At 41.1% G+C, this 21,253-nt stretch overlaps 1 protein-coding gene across 6 annotated transcripts in view; it reads right to left on the bottom strand.

The window, feature by feature from the left end:
- The window catches only part of rreb1b (ras responsive element binding protein 1b), a 90,563-nt gene that overhangs the window by 22,598 nt on the left and 46,712 nt on the right, over positions 1 to 21,253 (bottom strand). For 5 of the 6 annotated variants that reach the window (XM_060905663.1, XM_060905661.1, XM_060905662.1 and 2 more), the window contains 4 exons: positions 10,134 to 10,220; positions 9,816 to 10,048; positions 2,563 to 2,649; positions 1,979 to 2,142 (listed from right to left, as the gene is read on the bottom strand). In XM_060905663.1, coding sequence (XP_060761646.1) covers positions 1,979 to 2,142; positions 2,563 to 2,649; positions 9,816 to 10,048; positions 10,134 to 10,218 — 569 coding nt within the window. In that variant the 5' untranslated portion in view covers positions 10,219 to 10,220. Of the gene's footprint in view, positions 1 to 1,978; positions 2,143 to 2,562; positions 2,650 to 9,815; positions 10,049 to 10,133; positions 10,221 to 16,962; positions 16,986 to 21,253 lie in introns of those variants that run through there. The other variant, XM_060905667.1, reaches the window with a different exon arrangement.

Consider the following 21,253-nt stretch of genomic DNA (forward strand, 5'->3'; position numbering starts at 1 on the left):
TTAATCGCGAGTTAACTATGACAGTCGCGACATTAATCGCGATTAAATATTTTAATCGCTTGACAGCACTTACATATATATTCTATGGACACGAGTCTTTTACTGGGAAATACACCACTCGTTTTTCCTACGAGCTCCATCCAGGACATGGAGAACCAAAACTGTGACATAAATCTTTAGATATGACTCGTGAGGAAATCGATGAATTGTTTTGATAAATTTGGGGACGTTTTGTTTGTGAACGTGTCGATATAATAAAAAGAAAATCACACGTTGCTTGAAGATGTGAAGTTTATCTTCTCGTGTTGAAAAACTCACATTTTTCATACGAAATACATCATGGATCGAAGTGACATATTTAAATAACATTGGCTGGTGTTGAGTGGTCTATCAGATATATTCCATTCAGCTAGCGTGATACTGAACGAATCGAAGACGAGTAGCTGAATGGAATATATCTGATAGCCCACGGAAAAAAAAAAACCCAGCCAATATTATTATTATTATTATCATTATACATACACATTCCTTTTGGGTGTTCAATGCGTCTTTCTCTTTTAAAATTCTCTCAAAATCTTCCATATTTAACGAAGCAAACCTGGCGGCCATGTTTGTTTAGAAATTGTCACAGTCGCTCACTTGCTAGCGTGGAAGTTTTACGTCTCTGACATGTGACGTCATGTTGTCTTGACAACCATGCAATATCATAAACCATATTCAACATTCATTCTCCACTGGGTAGACTAGAGTGACATAATACACGTAGGATAAGCGATATGCGAACAATACTGCATGCTATTGAACCAAATGAATGAAACCCGCTAGAAGGGAACAGAACATGTTTTTATTCCATAAAAAAAGTGTCCTGTATGGATAATAATTCCCGATATTTCACTCCGATGATGTCACTCCCAGTGTTTTCCCGCTGACTAGATGCGCGTTGTCAAAACAGCGAACCAGTTCAGAATTAAAATTCTTTTGATTAACTTGCATTTTTTTGTGGCTGTGTCCATATAATATAAAGAATATTACACGGCGGTGTGAAGATACGAAGGTTACCTTCTCGTGTTGAAAATATTTTCACTCATTCGCTTCACTCACTCGTGATATATACACTCACCACTAGAACATAAACTTTGTATCTTCACGCAACCGTGTAATATACACACACACCGTATACACACACAAAAAAAAACATGTTTTTATACAGTATTCTTATAAATGTTACAGCGCAACCTTTTCACAACCCATCAGATAGTACTGCCTGTTACAGTGCTGTGTATAAGTATTCACCCCTATTCCACATTTTAGAGTGTTACAGCCTGGAACTGCAGGAGATTTCTCTGTGTTTATATTCCATCCATCTAAAACAAAATAATTGTGTATGTACCCCATAATGTTGAAGTGAAGAGAAAAATCAATAAATTATTTACCAATACATCGAGAGAAACCCATAAATTGGGTCTGGTTCAACCAGCTCCTATTAGAAGTGACATAATTAGTCGAAATGAATGTCACATGATGGGGCGGCGTAGTGGTTAGCACTGTCGCCTTGCAGCCAGAAGGTTCTGGGTTCGAGCCCAGCAGCCGGCGGGGGCCTTTCTGTGTGGACTTTGCACATTCTCCCCGTGTCTGTGTGGGGGTGCTCCGGTTTCCCCCAAAGACATGCAGGTAGCTCTAAACTGACCATAGGTGTGAGTGTGAATGGTTTTTGTCGCTATGTGTCGGCCCTGCGATAACCTGGCCACTTGTCCAGGGTGTACCTGGACAATGGATAATGGATGGATGGAGTGTCACATGACCTCAATATAAATACATCTACTCCTGAAAGTCTCAGAGCCGATCGAGAAGTATTCTCTCGTCCTGATAACAGACCAAAATCTACTATTTTTTCCCCCCCAAACATCGACACTGACAGCAGCCTTTATAAAAATCCACAAAATCTCGGATTAGCACTGGATCTGAATGTCTTTGGTACCTGTGCATGTTTCCATTGGTGGTGAAGGTCTGACAGCACACTGAGCATTTATAGGGTCTCTCTCCGCTGTGGACCAGCATATGGCGATCTAGAGAGCTGGCCGAACTTAACGCTTTTCCGCAGATGCTGCACGAGTGGTCGTTCCCCCCGATCTCTGTATTATGCTAAGGATGAGCCAGGATGACCAAAAAAAAAAAAAAAGACGAGTTAGTTGGCAAAATTTTCACTTTTAAAAAAAAAAAATTGGTTTCAGAAGAAGTGTGAGTGGCGTTCATTCTGATATGAAGATCATAATATTCTTCCCATGTTCATCCTAGCTAATATCGGTGCATGAACTAGCCTAGCTTGCTATCTGGATTAGATTTATTAATCTAATCTCAGTAATGCAGACGAAATAAAGATTGGTGTAACTCTAATTCTTTGCCTTTGCTATAATCTTTGGTCAACAAGGTCATCGTTTACTGGTCAACACCCAAAAACAGACATGTTCTTCATTTTAGTTGTACTGCAATATTGGGATATTGAACCAAATGTCGTAAATCTCCTCATACTGGCTCGTCGTCATGCTGATTTTTATTCTGTACCTGTCGTATATGCATCGTGAGATGATGCTGCGTCTGGCAGTTCTTTTCACACAGGGGGCAGATGAAGGTTGAGCGATCTTTAACTTCCTGTAACACAGAAAGGAAAATCTTACATACAGAGCACTCAGACACAACAACCAACCATCGCTTACACTCGAGACCTGCTCTTATGTAACTGACACACAGACTGACAGAGGTCTGTAAATCGGAAGTGTGACACTGAAAACAAGCATCTTATCAGAAAAACAAACACTTGTTCTCTGTCTTTATTACATCATTCAGAACCACGATGATCTAATCTGCAATTACTTCGTTTACACAACAGCGCTACTGAATTCTTGAAAAAGAAGTTTTTCCACCATGGGAAAGTCTTCAGGACGGAGGAGTTTATGCTTTGGGGTTTCTTGGTAACATCACACGCTGCGTTCTTTTATCTTATTAACTTCAAGAACGAGAAAAAACAAGAAGCTGGTGAGGGACTGGATCTTTGTAGCTACAGTGGAGCTTGAAAGTTTGTGAACCCTTTAGAATTTTCTGTATTTCTGCATAAATATGACCTAAGACATCATCAGATTTTCACACAAGTCCTAAAAGTAGATAAAGAGAACCCAGATAAACAAATGAGACAAAAAATATTATACTTGGTCATTTATTTACTGAGGAAAATGATCCAATATTACATATCTGTGAGTGGCAAAAGTATGTGAACCTCTAGGATTAGCAGTTAATTTGAAGGTGAAATTAGAGTCAGGTGTTTTCAATCCATGGGATGACAATCAGGTGTGAGTGGGCACCCTGTTTTATTTAAAGAACAGGGATCTATCAAAGTCTGATCTTCACAACACGTTTGTGGAAGTGCATCAAGGCACGAACAAAGGAGATTTCTGAGGACCTCAGAAAAAGCGTTGTTGATGCTCATCAGGCTGGAAAAAGTTACAAAACCATCTCTAAAGAGTTTGGACTCCACCAATCCACAGTCAAACAGATTGTGTACAAATGGAGGAAATTCAAGACCATTGTTACCCTCCCCAGGAGTGGTCGACCAACAAAGATCACTCCAAGAGCAAGGCGTGTAATAGTCGGCGAGGTCACAAAGGACCTCAGGGTAACTTCTAAGCAACTGAAGGCCTCTCTCACATTAGCCAATGTTAATGTTCATGAGTCCACCATCAGGAGAACACTGAACAACAATGGTGTGCATGGCAGGGTTGCAAGAAGAAAGCCGCTGCTCTCCAAAAAGAACATTGCTGCTAGTCTGCAGTTTGCTAAAGATCACTTGGACAAGCCAGAAGGCTATTGGAACAATTTTTGTGGACAGATGAGACCAAAATAGAATTTTTTGGTTTAAATGAGAAGCGTTATGTTTGGAGAAAGAAAAACACTGCATTCCAGCATAAGAACCTTATCCTATCTGTGAAACATGGTGGTGGTAGTATCATGGTCTGGGCCTGTTTTGCTGCATCTGGGCCAGGACGGCTTGCCATCATTGATGGAACAATGAATTCTGAATTATACCAGCGAATTCGAAAGGAACATGTCAGGACATCTGTCCATGAACTGAATCTCAAGAGAAGGTGGGTCATGCAGCAAGACAACGACCCTAAGCACACAAGTCGTTCTACCAAAGAATGGTTAAAGAAGAATAAAGTTAATGTTTTGGAATGGCCAAGTCAAAGTCCTGACCTTAATCCAATCGAAATGTTGTGGAAGGACCTGAAGTGAGCAGTTCATGTGAGGAAACCCACCAACATCCCAGAGTTGAAGCTGTTCTGTACGGAGGAATGGGCTAAAATTCCTCCAAGCCAGTGTGCAGGACTGATCAACAGTTACCGCAAACGTTTAGTTGCAGTTATTGCTGCACAAGGGGGTCACACCAGATACTGAAAGCAAAGGTTCACATACTTTTGCCACTCACAGATATGTAATATTGGATCATTTTCCTCAATAAATAAATGACCAAGTATAATATTTTTGTCTCATTTGTTTAACTGGGTTCTCTTTATCTACTTTTAGGACCTGTGTGAAAATCTGATGATGTTTTAGGTCATATTTATGCAGAAATAGAAAAATTTCTAAAGGGTTCACAAACTTTCAAGCACCACTGTACTATAATGCCAATAAGAACAGGAGCAAACTTGTTTCATGGCACTATAAATGGATAAAAAGTATGATCTTTAATGAATATAACCTTCCAATTATTGGCAAATGGCTACACTACAATGTAAATAAAATACTTCAGGATGTGCTGTTAGTAAAAACAAACAAACAAACAAACAAACAAAAAACATCCCAAAGCTTTGGGTGATAACTGTCACACTGCTCCATCTCCATCATGCCACCCGGTCGTTGATAGTTTTCCTATAACAGCACATCCAAGTGTTTCACTCCTTACTTATTTACTGTATACCGTACCAGTCAAAAGTTTGTGCACCCCTACTGATTCACGTACAAGTTTATCTGTATTTTGACGATTTTCTACATTGTAGGGCATCAAAACTATGAAATAACACATGGAGCATACACTTTATTAGGAACACCCAGACCCAGACATCCACCTGCTGTTTGATGCAGTTCTCTAAATCGGCCGATCCCTTCACAGGAGCACGTTGCATAACGTCATGCAGATACAAATCAAGAGCTTTGGTTGATGTTCACAATGTTCAGACACCAGAATGGGAAAAATCACGATCTCAATCAAGGTGAAGTGTGACTTTCTTTCACTGTGGTATGGGTGTTGGTTTGAGCCAGATGAGTATGAGGTTTGAGTATTTCAGAAACTGCTGATCTCCTGGGGTTCACACACACACACACACACACACACACACACACACACACACACACACACGTCTCTGCACAGAATGGTGGGAAAAACAAAAAACATCAAGAGACTGCGTGATAGTTCTGTGGGTGGAATCAAACGCCTTGTTGATAGAGGTCAAAGGGAAATGGACAGATTGTTTCGAGCTGCCACGAAGGACTCATATAGCAACTCATATAATCACTCTTTACAGCCGTGGTGAGCAGAAAAGCATCTCAGCGATCTGCAACAGCAGAAACACATTGGGTTCCACTCCTACAGCCAAGAACAGGAATCTTAGAATCAAGAATAAGTTCCTATTAAAGTGGCCAGTGAGTGGATATGGAATTATGCGGTCAACAAAAAAAAGTGTTAAATAAAAAAGCTTAATGTTTCAGATTCTAAAATAAAGTAGCCAGCGTTTAGCTTGATGACGCTTTGCACACTATTGGCATTATCTTAACCAGCTTCACGAGGTTGTCACCTGGAATGCTTTTCAAAATCAGTGAAATTTAGTTCTGTCTGAAATGTGGTCATTGTGATATATGTTTATTTCTGTAATATCTCACAAAATATCAGGCCATTCTGTGGCTGGGAAGTGATTTAATTTGAGGGGATTAAAGCAAATAATGTGCATGAAATCGCTCTGTGTGCACATGCGCAGGTTTACCTTTGAGCGTGTGCTGACAGTTCCATCACTCTGTCGCTAAACGAACAGCTGATCACACCGAGGTGCTCGCTGAGCGCCGATATTTATTAGTTTGATATTTCCTGCGTTTCCTTTCCTTCGTATATAACATAACGTCTTTTCTTCTTCTCGCTTTCCGTTACTGTAATCAGTCTTTCACGTTTCATTCGCACACTCACGTCCTCCGTTTTTCTCTCCTGTTTCAAATTTGTATCCCACAACGCCTTGCGCGAACGGGGAAAGCCCACCACGTGATGGTGCATGACGTAGTATCTTGTATTGGGTCATGGTGAAGCAGGAAAAAATAGCGGAGAATTTAGGGCCACGTGGAGATAAATTCATTAATTGTTCTATTTAAAAAAATACTAATAAAATTGGAAGTCTGTAGTAATCCATACATACTATATCAAGAACCGGTCAAATAAGTCAAGAGAAACGACATCCATCATTACTTTAAGAGATGAAGAAGTGTCATTTAATTCATAAAAATAAACAACATTACTGAATTAGAAAGTGTGTCCAAACTTTTGACCGGTACTGCATGTTTAAATGAATAGTGCTGTTATTCAGTTTGAAGGTCTAATGCTGTTTTTCTCATCTCATCTCATTATCTGAAGCCGCTTTATCCTGTTCTACAGGGTCGCAGGCGAGCTGGAGCCTATCCCAGCTGACTACGGGCGAAAGGCGGGGTACACCCTGGACAAGTCGCCAGGTCATCACAGGGCTGACACATAGACACAGACAACCATTCACACTCACATTCACACCTACGCTCAATTTAGAGTCACCAGTTAACCTAACCTGCATGTCTTTGGACTGTGGGGGAAACCGGAGCACCCGGAGGAAACCCACGCGGACACGGGGAGAACATGCAAACTCCACACAGAAAGGCCCTCGCCAGCCACGGGGCTCGAACCCAGACCTTCTTGCTGTGAGGTGACAGCGCTAACCACTACACCACCGTGCCGTCCTAATGCTGTTTTTATTTACTGAAATATAAAATTGATTGTTGATGATGTTTTTGTGATGATGCTGATTTGCTTTAAAAAAAACAAAACAGACTGTGACAAATCTGTGATAACATTGTTGTCTTATTGCTCACATCTGATGATGGAGAAAGTCAACATATTGGCCTTAAATTACTTTCAATTTTCACATAACTTCAGAATCGGTTGTAACAGCGTTCCTCTGAAAGCCGAGTGTTGAGAGAAAGCTCAGCTCCTGGTGTGAAATCTGAGACGTGAAACACACCCGGGGTGCAGGCAGCGTGAGGCTGAGAGGAGCGTACTGATAAAGCCGCTGTGTTTTTTAGGTCCTTATGGAAGGACTCGCGCAACACAAGTGGCCTCTGCATGTGTCCTGAGGAAGGCAGCAGCTCCAGCTGGCAGCGAGCATCAAGAACATGTGGGACAGGCAGCTAAACGCATGGAAACACACTCAGCGCTGCTGAATGAAGGCTGGAGGGGGTTGAAACACCTGTTTTTTTTCTCCACAGAAGAGCGTTTCAGCGTTTTAATTGGAGGCGTAAGACGCGCATGGCCGCTGACAAAGGGGGGATTGAGAGGGCACCATTTGCTGCCTTTCGTTTCCAAACTCCTGCCCTGAGCAGCACCTCTGGGGTGATTTAATGTTAAACACGTGGGACACGCTATGGCTTTCTTAGTATGAATTATTGTCTCTCTTTTTTTCTGGATGTGTCCTTTGCTCATTTTTCACTCATTCGTTTACCGTGCGTTAGCTAAAGGACGTTACGCCACATTACACATTTTGTTGAGATTTGAAGTAAAAGAGAACAGTTGTTCGCTGCAGAGGCTGCGTTTTCTTCATTTCACATTTAAAAAAAAAAAATCAACCTCAATATGTGATTCAGATAGGGGTGCCCAAACTTTTCATACAAGAGCTCCTATAGTGATGTGAATAACAAACAGCAGTTTGGACTTAAACACTTCAGTTTTTGTACAAGGCTTATGAAAACACCACGACTGCATCAAGAGAAACACAGATGCGGTCTCGAAGGGCACTCATGGAGACTCGAGTCCATTCCTCCGCCAGGCCACATACAGTAACGTCAACATCAAAACCAAATCAGATGAACCTCGGATGATACTAAAGCTGTCCACCAAATTTCATCCAAATCTGTTCACTACTTTCCGAGTTACGTTGGGAAAAACAAACAAAAATTCCTGGATCTGCGTATATATCTATATCTGGATTTAGATCAAAATCTCATCAATTGTCCTTTGGCCCACGGCTCACATTTCATCCAAATCCGTTTATTAATTTTTGAGTTACATTTGGAAAAGACAACAAACAAACAAACAAAAGCAAAAACATAACCTCTTCCAACAAAGCTGGAAGAGGTAGAAATATAAACAAAGTTTACCAAACAAAAGTGTCTGAAATGAAAGACAATAAATTAAAAAACAAAAATAAATAAATAATTGTTCAACAAACAAAAAAGTGTCCATCATGAAAGACAACAAATCAATAAAACTCAAAACAAGTATCTCAAATGAGACAATAAATAAAACACAAAAACAAACAAATATAGCTCACCAAAGTGTCCGAAATGAAAGACAAAAATGAAAAGCAAAAACAAATAAATCAATAAAACTGACCAAAAGTCTCTGAAATTAGACAAATAAACAAAAAACAAATGAATAAAGCTCAAACAAAAGTGTCTGAAATGAGACAATAAGTAAAATAAAAAACAAAACAAACAAATGAATAAAGCTCACCAAACAAGTGTCTGAAATGAGATAATCAATAAAACAAACAAACGAATAAAACTGACCAAACAAAAAGTGTCTGAAATGAGACAATAAATAAAAAACAAAAACAAACAAATGAATAAAGCTCAAACAAAAGTGTCTGAAATAAGACAACAAATAAAATAAAAAGCAAATACATAAAACTGACCAAACAAGTGTCTGAAATGAGACAATAAATAAAAAAACAAAAGCAAACAAATGAATAAAGTTCAAACAAAAGTGTCTGAAATAAGACAACAAATAAAATAAGAAACAAAAACAAACAAATGCATAAAAATCACCAAAGGAAAAAGGGTCTGAAATGAGATAATCAATAAAAAAAACCCAAAATCAAACAAATAAATAAAACTGACAAAACAAGTGTCTGAAATGAGACAATAAATTAAAAAACAAAAGCAAACAAATGAATAAAGTTCAAACAAAAGTGTCTGAAATAAGACAACAAATAAAATAAGAAACAAAAACAAACAAATGCATAAAACTTGCCAAACAAAAAAAGGGTCTGAAATGAGATAATCAATAAAAAAAAAAAAAACCAAACAAATAAATAAAACTGATGAAACAAGTGTCTGAAATGAAAGACAATTTTAAAAATAAATAAATAAAAATAAAGTACTATGAAAAACAAAATGATCAAAAGGTTAAAAGTAAAATAAATAAATTAAAAAAAAATCAGTAATTAAAGTAAATTATCTAGAAATTGACATGTAGCTCCAACTTTGTCTCTTCTGTGCACGTCACCAAACATAATTTATACAAACGACTGATTTTTTAAGAATTTAATTTGTAATAAGACCCAGAAAAACGTGAGACTGCAAGAAGTTTTTCTTTAATTTGTGAGTAAACGGTGACCTGGTGCACTGTTGCTTGCGAGTGTATGAATACTCGGAATACGAGTGAAGTGCAGGAGCGTATGATGTTGAAGACGTGGCGGATTTACACAGAGATTCCTACAGCAAGTACATTTAAAAAAAAAAAAAGGAACCCACAGACGTACCTGGTTCCTTCTACCGGTGCGATTAGCAGAGGGAGATTTGCTGGGGGTTTTAGGAGACGCCTTCGGGGCAGCCGTCTCTGCGTCCCCGTTCATTTGGCCAGTGTTCGTTTCGGTACGCGTTGTCGAGTTGGCACAGGACTCTCCATCTTCCTCTCCGTCTTCCTCTTCCTCCTGCTCAGTTCCGTTCTCCTGTCCCGGCACTCTGGGATGGTCCGGCTCACCCTGCGGCTTCTCTGTACGAGACGTCATGAACAATCGCGGTCAGAACGATTTAATTAAGAGCTTCGTCGTGAGTACGGATTCACCGTGACGTCGTACCTTCCATCGGTGTGGGAAGCTCCTCTTGCTGCTGAGAGGCTCTGCCATCTTCAACACACCTCTTCTCAGGTAAGGCACTCTCCATGGCTGAAAACAACAACCAACCAACATATACATCATCCATCACATCATCGACAGGCGATAAACTACGACAGCGTTTATTTGGAAGATTATCTGACAGTGTGTGAGTAAAGAGTGGATTAAAAACAAGAACGACGCCGTCTCCTGGGATGGCAAACGTAAAAGCGGGCGTTATTTTAACAGCAGGTGATGCGTCTTTCATGACTTTGGATGCATTTTTGTCTACAATGCAGGACCTCTGACCTTTCTAACCAGAGGACATGATCTGAAGAGACATTTCGTACATCTGAAAAAGTTCGGTAGATATTTCCAACAAGTTTCAATGAGATACACACACACACATATCACAGATGCTACAAATCGTTCATCTGGAAATTTCAGTTACATTTTCATTCCATTCACTATTTTTAGTTTTTTGATTTGTCCTTCCTGGGAAACCTTTGAATTTTTATATCAAGCTCTACAAATAGATCTCATCCTCTTCTGGGATGTTCCAAGTCGAAGTGTGTTAATGAGAAAAGAAAGATCTTTTTCCTCCAGTATAATGCTTGACTGTTATTTGTTTACTATTCTATTCTTTTAACAATTCTTTCCATTTCTATAATTGTACTCTTTCTTATTTTAAAACAGAGTTGACAAATCTGAAGCCAAAACTGAGTCAAAAAAAAAAGACAAGTGAAAACTCGATACACATTTCAAGCTGATGTGAGTCGTGTTCGTTATTTCCAACCACATATTTAGAAAGTATGTGAATTTTTTTTTTTAAATCAGATTTTACAATGCGTTTATTAATTTGATTGAGATTGGACTTTACAAAGCTACAACTGAAGCAATCCTCCTCTATGGTTCCAGTACTTGGACACCAACAAAAGCCTTGAACAAAAAACGAGCTGGTGCATATACAAAGATGTTAAGAATGGTTCGAATCATCACATGGCAGCAACACATCAGTACCGAGATATTATATAGCGAAATCCTGAAAATAACGAAAACGATTGCAGAGAGCAGGGTCAAATTTCATGGTCACTGTTGGATTAATAAGGATGAAATAATACACCAAGTCATCCTGAAGGAACCCGGACATGACAAGCGATCTCGACGATGACCATCACGCACTTTCATTGACCAATTGGTAGAAGACACGAATGTCCTGAAAGAACTTCTGCCTAAAGCGATGGAAGATAGAAATTTACGGAGAAGACTGGTCATGGATGTCTGACTGAGGTCGCCCCAATAGGTAAGTAGGGAGGGTAGTAATTTTATTTATTCTATTCACATTGACTGGATATGAGCAATCGTGCGCTCTGATTGGCTACTCTACTACGAGGATATCAGCTCATATACCAAGAGTAGAGAAAAACAAAATGGCAGAGCGTGTCGCTGAAGCAACCGAGGATGAAATAAAAACTCTACTCGAAAACAAAACCCCAAAAATACAGGGAAAAAAAGGAATAAAAAGTATTTGATGGTAAGAACTTTTTTTAATTTTTCAAGAATTATTATTATTATTATTATTATCACATTTTTCACAAATTGCTCCTGTCATTTCGCCGGTTTGTTGACATTCTAAGCGGAAATTATTTGGTCGGACGTTTTGTATAAAAAGTTTTTTTTAGTGCTGTCAAAAATGTCGCGTTATTATCGCGTTAACTTGACTCAATTTTAACGGCGATAATTTTTTATCGTGAGATTAACGCTCTGTGACGTGATGTAGGTTTTTCATAAGCTTTTGAAACTGCCAGGAACTTGGAACAGAGACTTTGCTTAGAAAAACGATAGCAGCTAGACTGTAATGCCGCGCCCCGCACAGGGTGGCGGTACTGAGCGATACAGTTGCAAACAGCCAACAAAGAAGAACCCAACTGAGCAGACAAGTTGAAATGGAAGCAGGACGAACACTTCTAGATGGAAAGTTTCAATTTAAAACATTAAAAGATGGCTCGGTAGATAAAACTAAAGTAATTTGCACTGACTGCACAATGGTTTTTCATGTGACAAAAATGTGCGATTAAATTGCGATTAATCGCGAGTTAACTATGACAGTCGTGACATTAATCGCGATTAAATGTTTTAAATCGCTTGACAGCACTAGTTTTTTTATTTATCGAATTTGCAAAAAATAAAAATGCTCCGTTTCTCAAAATCCAGTGAATGTGGATAGAATAAAACAGTTATTCCACTCAGTCTCATCGTACATGGATTATAGACAATTTGGAGCTACGCGCCTCGTCGGCGATCAGCTCATGTACGACTCGATTTCGTGGAATAACTTAAATGTATAAATAAAGTCATTAAACCATTACTGAATATAACAAATGAACCAGCTGTTTATCACATTTTTAAAAATTTTATAACGCTTATTTTACATGCATTTTTTCCAAAGCATTTTTATCAAATCCTAATTTAAAAAAAACAAGCCAAATTTTGAGCAATCCCGGGAAGTCAGGACTGTGATGAGGAAAAAACTAGCCTCAAAAGTAGAAGCATCTTTTCTCGAAACTGGATTAGAAGAAGAACAACAACAACTTTATCCATCACATGCTTGTGATATTCCTCTCTGCATTTAACCCATCTGAAGCGGTGAACACACACATACCCAGAGCAGTAGGCAGCTATGCTATAGCACCCGGGGAGCAGTTGGGGGTTCGGTGCCTCGCTCAAGGGCATCTCAGCCCAAGGCCGTCCCATATTAACCTAACTGCATGTCTTTGGACTGTGGGAGGAAACCGGAGCACCTGGAGGAAACCCACGCAGACACGGGGAGAACATGCAAACTCCACACATGCCCCTTTTCCACCAAAGCAGTTCCAGGGCTGGTTCGGGGCCAGTGCTTAGTTTGGAACCGGGTTTTCTGTTTCCACTGACAAAGAACTGGCTCTGGGGCCAGAAAAACCGGTTCCAGGCTAGCACCAACTCTCTGCTGGGCCAGAGGAAAGAACCGCTTACGTCAGCGGGGGCGCGGAGTTGTTAAGACCAACAACAATAACAAGACCGCGAAAGATCGCCATTTTTAAGCGACGAGAAGCAGCAGCTGTACAAACGCGAAGTCATCCATTATTATTATTATTGTTGTTGTTGTTGCTTCTTCCGTGTTGCTTTTGCTTCGATATTCGCGCCAAGGTTTATGCAAACGTAGCGACGTAACTGACGTATACAACGACGTAACTGACGTATACAGCGACGTAATGACGTGGCTTCCCTTAGCACCGTGAGCTATGGAAAAGCAAACTGGTTCTCAGCTGGCTCGCAAGTTGAACGAGTTGTGAACCAGCACCAGCACTGGCCCCGAACCAGCCCTGGAACTGATTTGGTGGAAAAGGGGTAACAGAAAGGCCCTCGCCAGCTGCTGGGCTCGAACGCGGAACATTCTTGCTGTGAGACGACCGTGCTAACCACTTACACTGCTCCAATTAGTGGGATTACGGAAGGAAGAGTACAAATGAGAAGAACAGAGTGATACAAAGCTCCCTGAGATACAAGAATTGATCTCTGAAACTTTTTATTCTTTGGATGAATCCAGTGTGTGGGCAAAATCTGACGTGACAAATGAGTCGATTCTGACATACCGCTGAACAAATGACCTACAACTGCTTTAATATTTCTTTATAACTCTTCCTGATGAACAATATCTCTTCTTACACTTCGAGCGGTGTTGATCTTGGCACGATTCATGACTTTCAGTATGTGGTTAAAAACAGGAGATATTCACACACACACACACACACACACACACACACACACACACACACACACACACACACCCAATCAGACGGAACGTTAAAAACCACAGACAGGTGAAGAAGTGAATAACATTGATTATCTCGTTACAATGGCATATGATATGAGGCAGCAAGAGAACAGTCAGTTCTTGAAAGTTGATGTGTTGGAAGCGGGAAAAATGATCAAGTGTGAGGACCTGAGTGACTTTTTACAAGGGACAAATTGTGATGGTGGGATAACTGGGTCTGAGCACCTGTTTAAAAAAAAAAAAAAATCTTGTGGAGTGTTCCTGGTATGTACGCAGTGGTTAATCCTGACCAAAGTGGTCCAAGGATCCAAAGGACAACCGGTGAACCGGCGACAGGGTCATGGGTGTCGAAGGCTCATTGATTTGCATGGGGTATGAAGGCTAGACCATATGGTCCAATCCAACAGAAGCGCTCCGAAGTTAATGCTGGCTAAATCAGAATGAACTTTTTCAGCAGTTTGTGCTACGGGAGCTCTTCTGTGGTATTGGACCATATGGGCTAGCCTTCGTGCCCAATGCGAAGCAATGAGCCTTCGACACCCATGACCCTGTCGCCGGTTCACCGGTTGTCCTTTGGATCCTTGGACCACTTTCGGTCGGTACTAACCACTGTATACATACCAGGAACACCCCATAAAATGCGCCTCCCCCCCAAGAGATGTTCAGACCCAGTCACCTCGCCATCAATTTGCCCGGTCCTCACACTTGATCATTTTTCCTGCTTTCAACACATTGTTCTCTTGCTGCCTCGTACTGTATATGCCCCTTGACAGGTGCCACTGTAATGAGATAATCAATGCTATTCAGTTCTTCACCTGTCAGTGGTTTTAATGTCATGGTGTGTATAATCGGGCTGTTTTGTTAATCGTTTGCGTCGTCATTCTGACATGCGACACCGTGATGGTTAGAAAGACCGAAGCATCAGGATATCCCCTCAGAGGCACTTGCTCAGTTCAGCATCTGCACACCTCAGGAAGGGTTTTTATCTCTCAACTTCCTCTTATAGCACATGCCATACGTGTGTGCGTGTGTGTTCATGTTCATACGAACAAATCGCACTGCGGCTACCAGACCGAGCATCTGTAACACAGTGGGAGGAGGGCAGTGTGGATTTCAGCTCTACTGCATACAATATACTGGCAGAGCTGTTAGTTTTGAAACTGGAACACTGACAGAAAGTCGTCCTGGGGGGGGGGGCAGGAAAAACAAACCTCGTTTTAGGGAAGCAGTTTTAGAATATGACGATTTATTGCGTTTATAAGGATCCTGCCTTTTTTGCCATAAAAACAACTACAGTTCTTCCTTCACTATGTGCTCAATCCTTTAAAGGAGAACTGAAGGCAAATTTTTTAATCATCAAAATTCTATTTCTCATTTTATTAAATATCGGAATGCATTTCTGATCGCTATTTTGTCGCTGCTATAGCAAGTTATGAGTGTTTGAAATATGCTCTGTAATATATCAGTCCATAAACGAGATTCGTCAAGACCTGTGCGAGACGTCGTAGGACGGAAGTAAAACGTACAGCGGAAATCAAAGTGACCGACATCTGCCGACGCTGTCAAAAGACGTGCGCGCCCTCTTTCGAATGCTGACGTGATCAAGCCGGAAGTTTTGTTTGTTTTGATAGCGATCAGGAAAGTTTGAAAAAAGTAGGCAGTAATCGTCATTTAAACTCGTTTTTGTGCAATACTTCGTTTGGAAAACAGTTTTCAAAATGGCGGCACTGACACCTGGCGGACACTTGACGTTTCGAAGTCTCGCGGCAAGTCTCGTGAAGATCGCGCGGATAAGCGACGCCTGCCGTGGACCAAACGAACTAAATTCAACACGGCTAAAAACCGAACAGGCCGATGAGTATAATATTTAATTGCAATTAGTTGCCAATACGAGCCATGATATAAGGTTACTAAAACCGAAAATGCAATTGAATAGCACGCTAATTAAGAAATAAAGCAAGTTTAAAAATGATTTCCGTTCTCCTTTAACGTCATGGCCAGTATCCAAAGGTTTGCACTGATTAATAAATAAATAAATAAATAAATAAATAGTTTGTGTTTTTAATTGTTATCGAGACACTAATTTCTGGATGCAGCAATGAAATGAACACCTTAACGTTAAAAATATGTACCAAAATATATAAGCTCTGTCCTTTTCCAAAACACTGAACAATGTCAGTAATACATTCCAGAGGAAAATGGCTAGGGGTGAGTTTCCCAAAAGCCTCTTAACACTAAGAGCATCTTAACTAGGAGAGAGAGAGAGATCATTGTGCTGCTCGCTCTACCATTTAACGATGATCTTTGTGCTACGACAGAAGTGGACAAAGTACCCAACTTCATGACTTAAGTCAAAGTACAGATCCCACTGGTCAAATGTTACTCCGATACAAGTGAAAGTTGTCCAGTCAATTCTTTTATTTAAGTTAAAATACTAAAGTGCTTGCTTTTAAAAATACTTAAGTATTAAAAGTACATTTTCTGTCAACACATTGTTGTATTATTGCCACAACGCTGATAATACCTCATGTCTCTGAAACAACCTACTGGAGTATTTGATGAATTCACAAAATGAACGCATGCGGTGCCATCATGGTGGTTTAACGTTAAGCTAGCTAGTCAGTGAGGCTCCACCTGACATGCTAGCAAACTCTTTTCAAACTCAATCATATTGGGTAGCTAACGCTACTAGAAAAGAAAGATTTCTACATTCTGTTTATTTGGCAAGATTATGCTAAAACATATTTCTGAAAGGACTTCGGATAAGTTAACGTTATTCATGTTAGCGCAACTCCATTTTTACATGCTAACTAACAGTGTCCAAGTTAACTAGCTATGTGTTAACATTAGCCGTGGACAAGGCGACGGCAACTTGACGGGCAAATCCATAGAAAGTCCTTTGACTAACCAGACTGCATAGCTATTGCAATGTTATCGCTAGCTCTAAAAGCGCAGACAACTTCATTACAAGCTTCCTCTTGGAATAAACCGTTTATATACCTCAATATGCTTCCGCAGGTTGGATGGCGGGTTTTTGTAGGCTGTGATGTGGTTCGTTTTTGGCAAACAAAGCAAACATTTAAAATGAAACAAATTTTTAATTCTCTCAGAAAACTGAAACATGGGTTCGTGGGCCATGAGTGTGTGAATTCCCCAGAAGAACCGCCTCCTTCCATTCTGGCATCAATTGATCGTGTTCAAATAATGCTACTGTGAAATCATCGATCTTGATTTTATCCAGTCTGTGGACGTGATGTGACCCTAGTGATTACTGATCGGCTGTCTCAGTGTCACCTGCGAAAGAAACCCCAATCACATTTTAGAAAAGAAAAGGAAAAAAAAAACTTTCAAAGCTGCTTCACAGTAACGAGTAACGAGGACCTTGATAAAAATGTAGTGGAGTAAAAAGTACAATATTTGTCTTTCAAATGTCCTTCCCTTCCCACGCCATGTGGCGCATAGGGCGGCGCCGATCTCCGTTTCCGTAGCCCTCAGCCTCTCACCTATTACATAGCTAGGGTTACAGTGGGGGGCTAGTCCTCTGGTAACCACGAGAGTTTAAGTCAAGTCTTTCAAAGGTAGTGAAGTTAAAGTCGTAAGTTTCCAAAAAAAAAATAATACTTAAGTCAAGTACAGATACTCAAAGTGTACTTAAAGCAGATACGCAGAACCATGGCCTCAGTTTCGTTTATAAATGCCTTGAGACCTCAAGAATGGCACAGGAATAGTTTTAAACGTTACCAATAAATCTAATACAGTAATTTTTACGATTAAAGTGATTTATATAGGTAGCGGTCTGAATGAATGACCTTGACGTCCGTAACGTCACAACAGGAAGTCTATCGGTCTCATCGCCATTTCCGCTATACTAAAACACAGAGCTGACTGCAACTCCGATCCTCCATTTTGAGCTAATTTATCGCCACGCCACGTAGATGTGTTATTGGCTGGTGCAGCAACACAACAGAAGGTGGCTTTGCATTGCATTCATGGCCCAAGAATGTTCAAACTGCAAAGATTTGGACGCATTTTGTGAGAAGTTCATGGGCACATTGGGCGCCTATGAAGTGGTCTCTGCTCTGCTCTGCACATTTTACTGAAGACTCGTATGAGACCTCTGATCTGTTGAAGAGCGTTGGCTATAAGCCCGTACTGAAAGAGGGTGCAGTACCAACATCTCATCTCATTATCTCTAGCCGCTTTATCCTGTTCTACAGGGTCGCAGGCAAGCTGGAGCCTATCCCAGCTGACTACGGGCGAAAGGCGGGGCACACCCTGGACAAGTCGCCAGCTCATCACAGAGAAAAGGAAAGTATTTATTTTATTTATTTATTTTTTAAAAAAGGAAAGTGAGTTCAGTTGCACCAGTCCTCCCGGAGTGAGCCGAGGGTTGTTGCTAAAACCCGGGATGGAACGGGACGGGACATATCGCTCAGGCAGTGACCTCCCTGCAGTTGTTGCTAAAACCGGTGACGTTCTGTTCCATCCCGGGTTTTAGTAATTGCCTGAGCTGAGCAGTAATGGCGGAGTACACAGTATGAAGAAAAGTGAATGAGTGGAGCAGCCGTCTGATTTCAAAACTGGATATCGCTGCCATCTTGCCCTTACGTGGAAGACGTGAATGAACAGAGAACTGAACAAACAACTGAAAGTCAGATTGTTTCAAAAACAGTCGGCCTTCAAGAAGCGAGAACACAGACGGGTAAGCTCTGACTCTCATTTGGATAAAAAAAAAAACAACTCATTGTTTACCTGCATTTAGATTAATACATGTAACTTGGGGCGGCACGCTGGTGTAGTGGTTAGCGCTGTCGCCTCATAGCGAGAAGGTCTGGGTTCGAGCCCCGTGGCCGGCGAGGGCCTTTCTGTGCGGAGTTTGCATGTTCTCCCCGTGTCCGTGTGGGTTTCCTCCGGGTGCTCCGGTTTCCCCCACAGTCCAAAGACATGCAGGTTAGGTTAACTGGTGACTCTAAATTGACCGTAGGTGTGAATGTGAGTGTGAATGGTTGTCTGTGTCTATGTGCAGCCCTGTGATGACCTGGCGACTTGTCCAGGGTGTACCCCGCCTTTCGCCCGTAGTCAGCTGGGATAGGCTCCAGCTTGCCTGTGACCCTGTAGAACAGGATAAAGCGGCTACAGATAATGAGATGAGACATGTAACTTGTATTGTGTGTTTAAGTTACCGGTATAAGATGATTTAATTTGCTTCAGAATGTGATTGTCTCAGTTCATCTGATGATTTAATGAGCCTTTTACGTTTTATCAGTGAAAATGCATGCATGTACATGTGTGTTGCATAAGTTATAACACCTATCCTGTTTTAATGAGAGTCAACCCACAATCAGTCTTAGTTGAGCAAGTCAGGAACGGTATTTCTTACTTTCACCATACATTTTTATTTATATGACTTTGGTCTATAGCTGTCAAAGGCCTCGGCCTTAAAACTGGTTACCGCTGTGACGTCACGCACTCAGGGCTGGCTGGCTCAGCGGGGCAGCTCGAATGCCAACTTTGCGGTCGATTTTAACTCTCAAAAATATATATTTTTTTATTCCTATTTATGCAGCATACAAGAGTCAAGGATGGAGATACTATCCACTCAGAAATTTATTTAAAAATAAAGGCTCTGCGTATCTCCTTTAAGTACAGCACTCAAATACTTCGTTACGGTCCACCTCTGTGCTACAATGCTTTTGGGAAACCTGGCACAGATTGGTTCGAGCCTTTTTTTGCAAGGAATGATATAGCAACTCGTATAACCACTCTTTACAACCGTGGTGAGCAGAAAAGCATCTCGGCGTGCAACAGCAGATCGCCGCATTGGGTTCTGCTCCTGCAGCCAAGAACAGGGATCTCAGAATCAAGAACAAGTTCCTATTAAAGTGGCCGGTGAGTGTATTTTCTCGATCACTTCATATAAAGGTAAGCGATCCTCTTTCATGAATTGCAGTCTCAGATCTAACAGAGGAAATAAACAGGAGCCAGTCTGGCAGTCTAGGTAAACTTGTCCGTATCTGTAAAGTGTACTTGGGCCTCATGGATTGCTGCTTACGGCTAAATCGACCATTAAACAAAAATGATCGTGGAAACCGACTTATCGTATTCGACGGAATAATCACGGATAACGTTTTTCAAAAACGATAAACTGGGCAAGTTACGCAAGGTGAGATTTTACTTTTGATTCTTGTTATTCTACACGATCACCAAACTGAGAATCATTTTCACGAACCAAGACGGCCGTTTCATATGGACAATATGAAATATGAAATATGATGAACAGATTAGTCTCTTGGGCCGTGCTGCAAAGTACCGTCCAAATTTTTTCTGACTGATCAGAGTACAGAAAAAAAAAAAAAAAAAAAAAAACACACCACGGTCCAAAGCCTTAAGCACTGCAGATCGATCATTATAAACGAAGCAATATGCTAACTTTTATCGTCAGCTCTGCTTCTTTGAATTCCTGCCCTTCATCACGAGTTTGTTGGTTTCTTTTCTGCGATTTGAGGAAGTCGTAAAATGCTCTGCTCATGAGAAAAAAAAAAAAAGTTGTCTTGCATCGAAGCATCTCGAGCAGCCATCAACGGCCTGCACCATGTTGCCTCGAACGAAAAACAGTCAAGCCAAAGGACTGCAGCAGCTGCAGGAGACTGATACTAACAGCCAGGCTGCGAGAAAAGAAGGGGGGGGCCATCCCAGAGAGAGAGAGAGAGAGAGAGAGAGAGAGGAGGGTGGGGCCATTGAGAAAGAAAGACGTTAGAGAGATGAAGCACTCCTAAGAGGAGAGAAGAGGAAAGAGACAGAGTTAAAGAGACAGAGACAGAAAAATCGAGGGTGAGGAAGAGAGCGACGGCGAGAGAGAGAGAGAGAGAGAGAGAGAGAGACAGAGAAATGGTCATGTGAGAGACGACTGGAGGATCGACAGGAAAGGAGATGCAGGAGACGCAAATACATGGAGGGGCCGGGCCGTCTGCGTCTCGCTGAGTGAAATCGGCTCACGGGCTGGAGAGAGGAACAGCAGGGGGGTTGGGTTGAGAGTCAAAAGCAGGAAGTGGCTTTGAGAGCAGCCTCTCTCTCTCTCTCTCTCTTTCTCTCTGCTCCTGTGTGCACATGCTACAGAAGGCTATGATTATCTCCGAGTCCCCTCCCCACCAACAATCATCCTCGATTTAGAATAAAAGAAAAGAAACGAAAAGAAACATTCAAAGCCACTACTACATGTCTATTTTTTAACATGTGCTCCTGCCCCACCCTTATCCATTACTCAACATAAACGCACGTCGCTGCTGCTGCT

Source organism: Neoarius graeffei, chromosome 23 (genome assembly GCF_027579695.1).
Source record: "Neoarius graeffei isolate fNeoGra1 chromosome 23, fNeoGra1.pri, whole genome shotgun sequence".
In the NCBI taxonomy this organism is placed as follows: domain Eukaryota; kingdom Metazoa; phylum Chordata; class Actinopteri; order Siluriformes; family Ariidae; genus Neoarius; species Neoarius graeffei.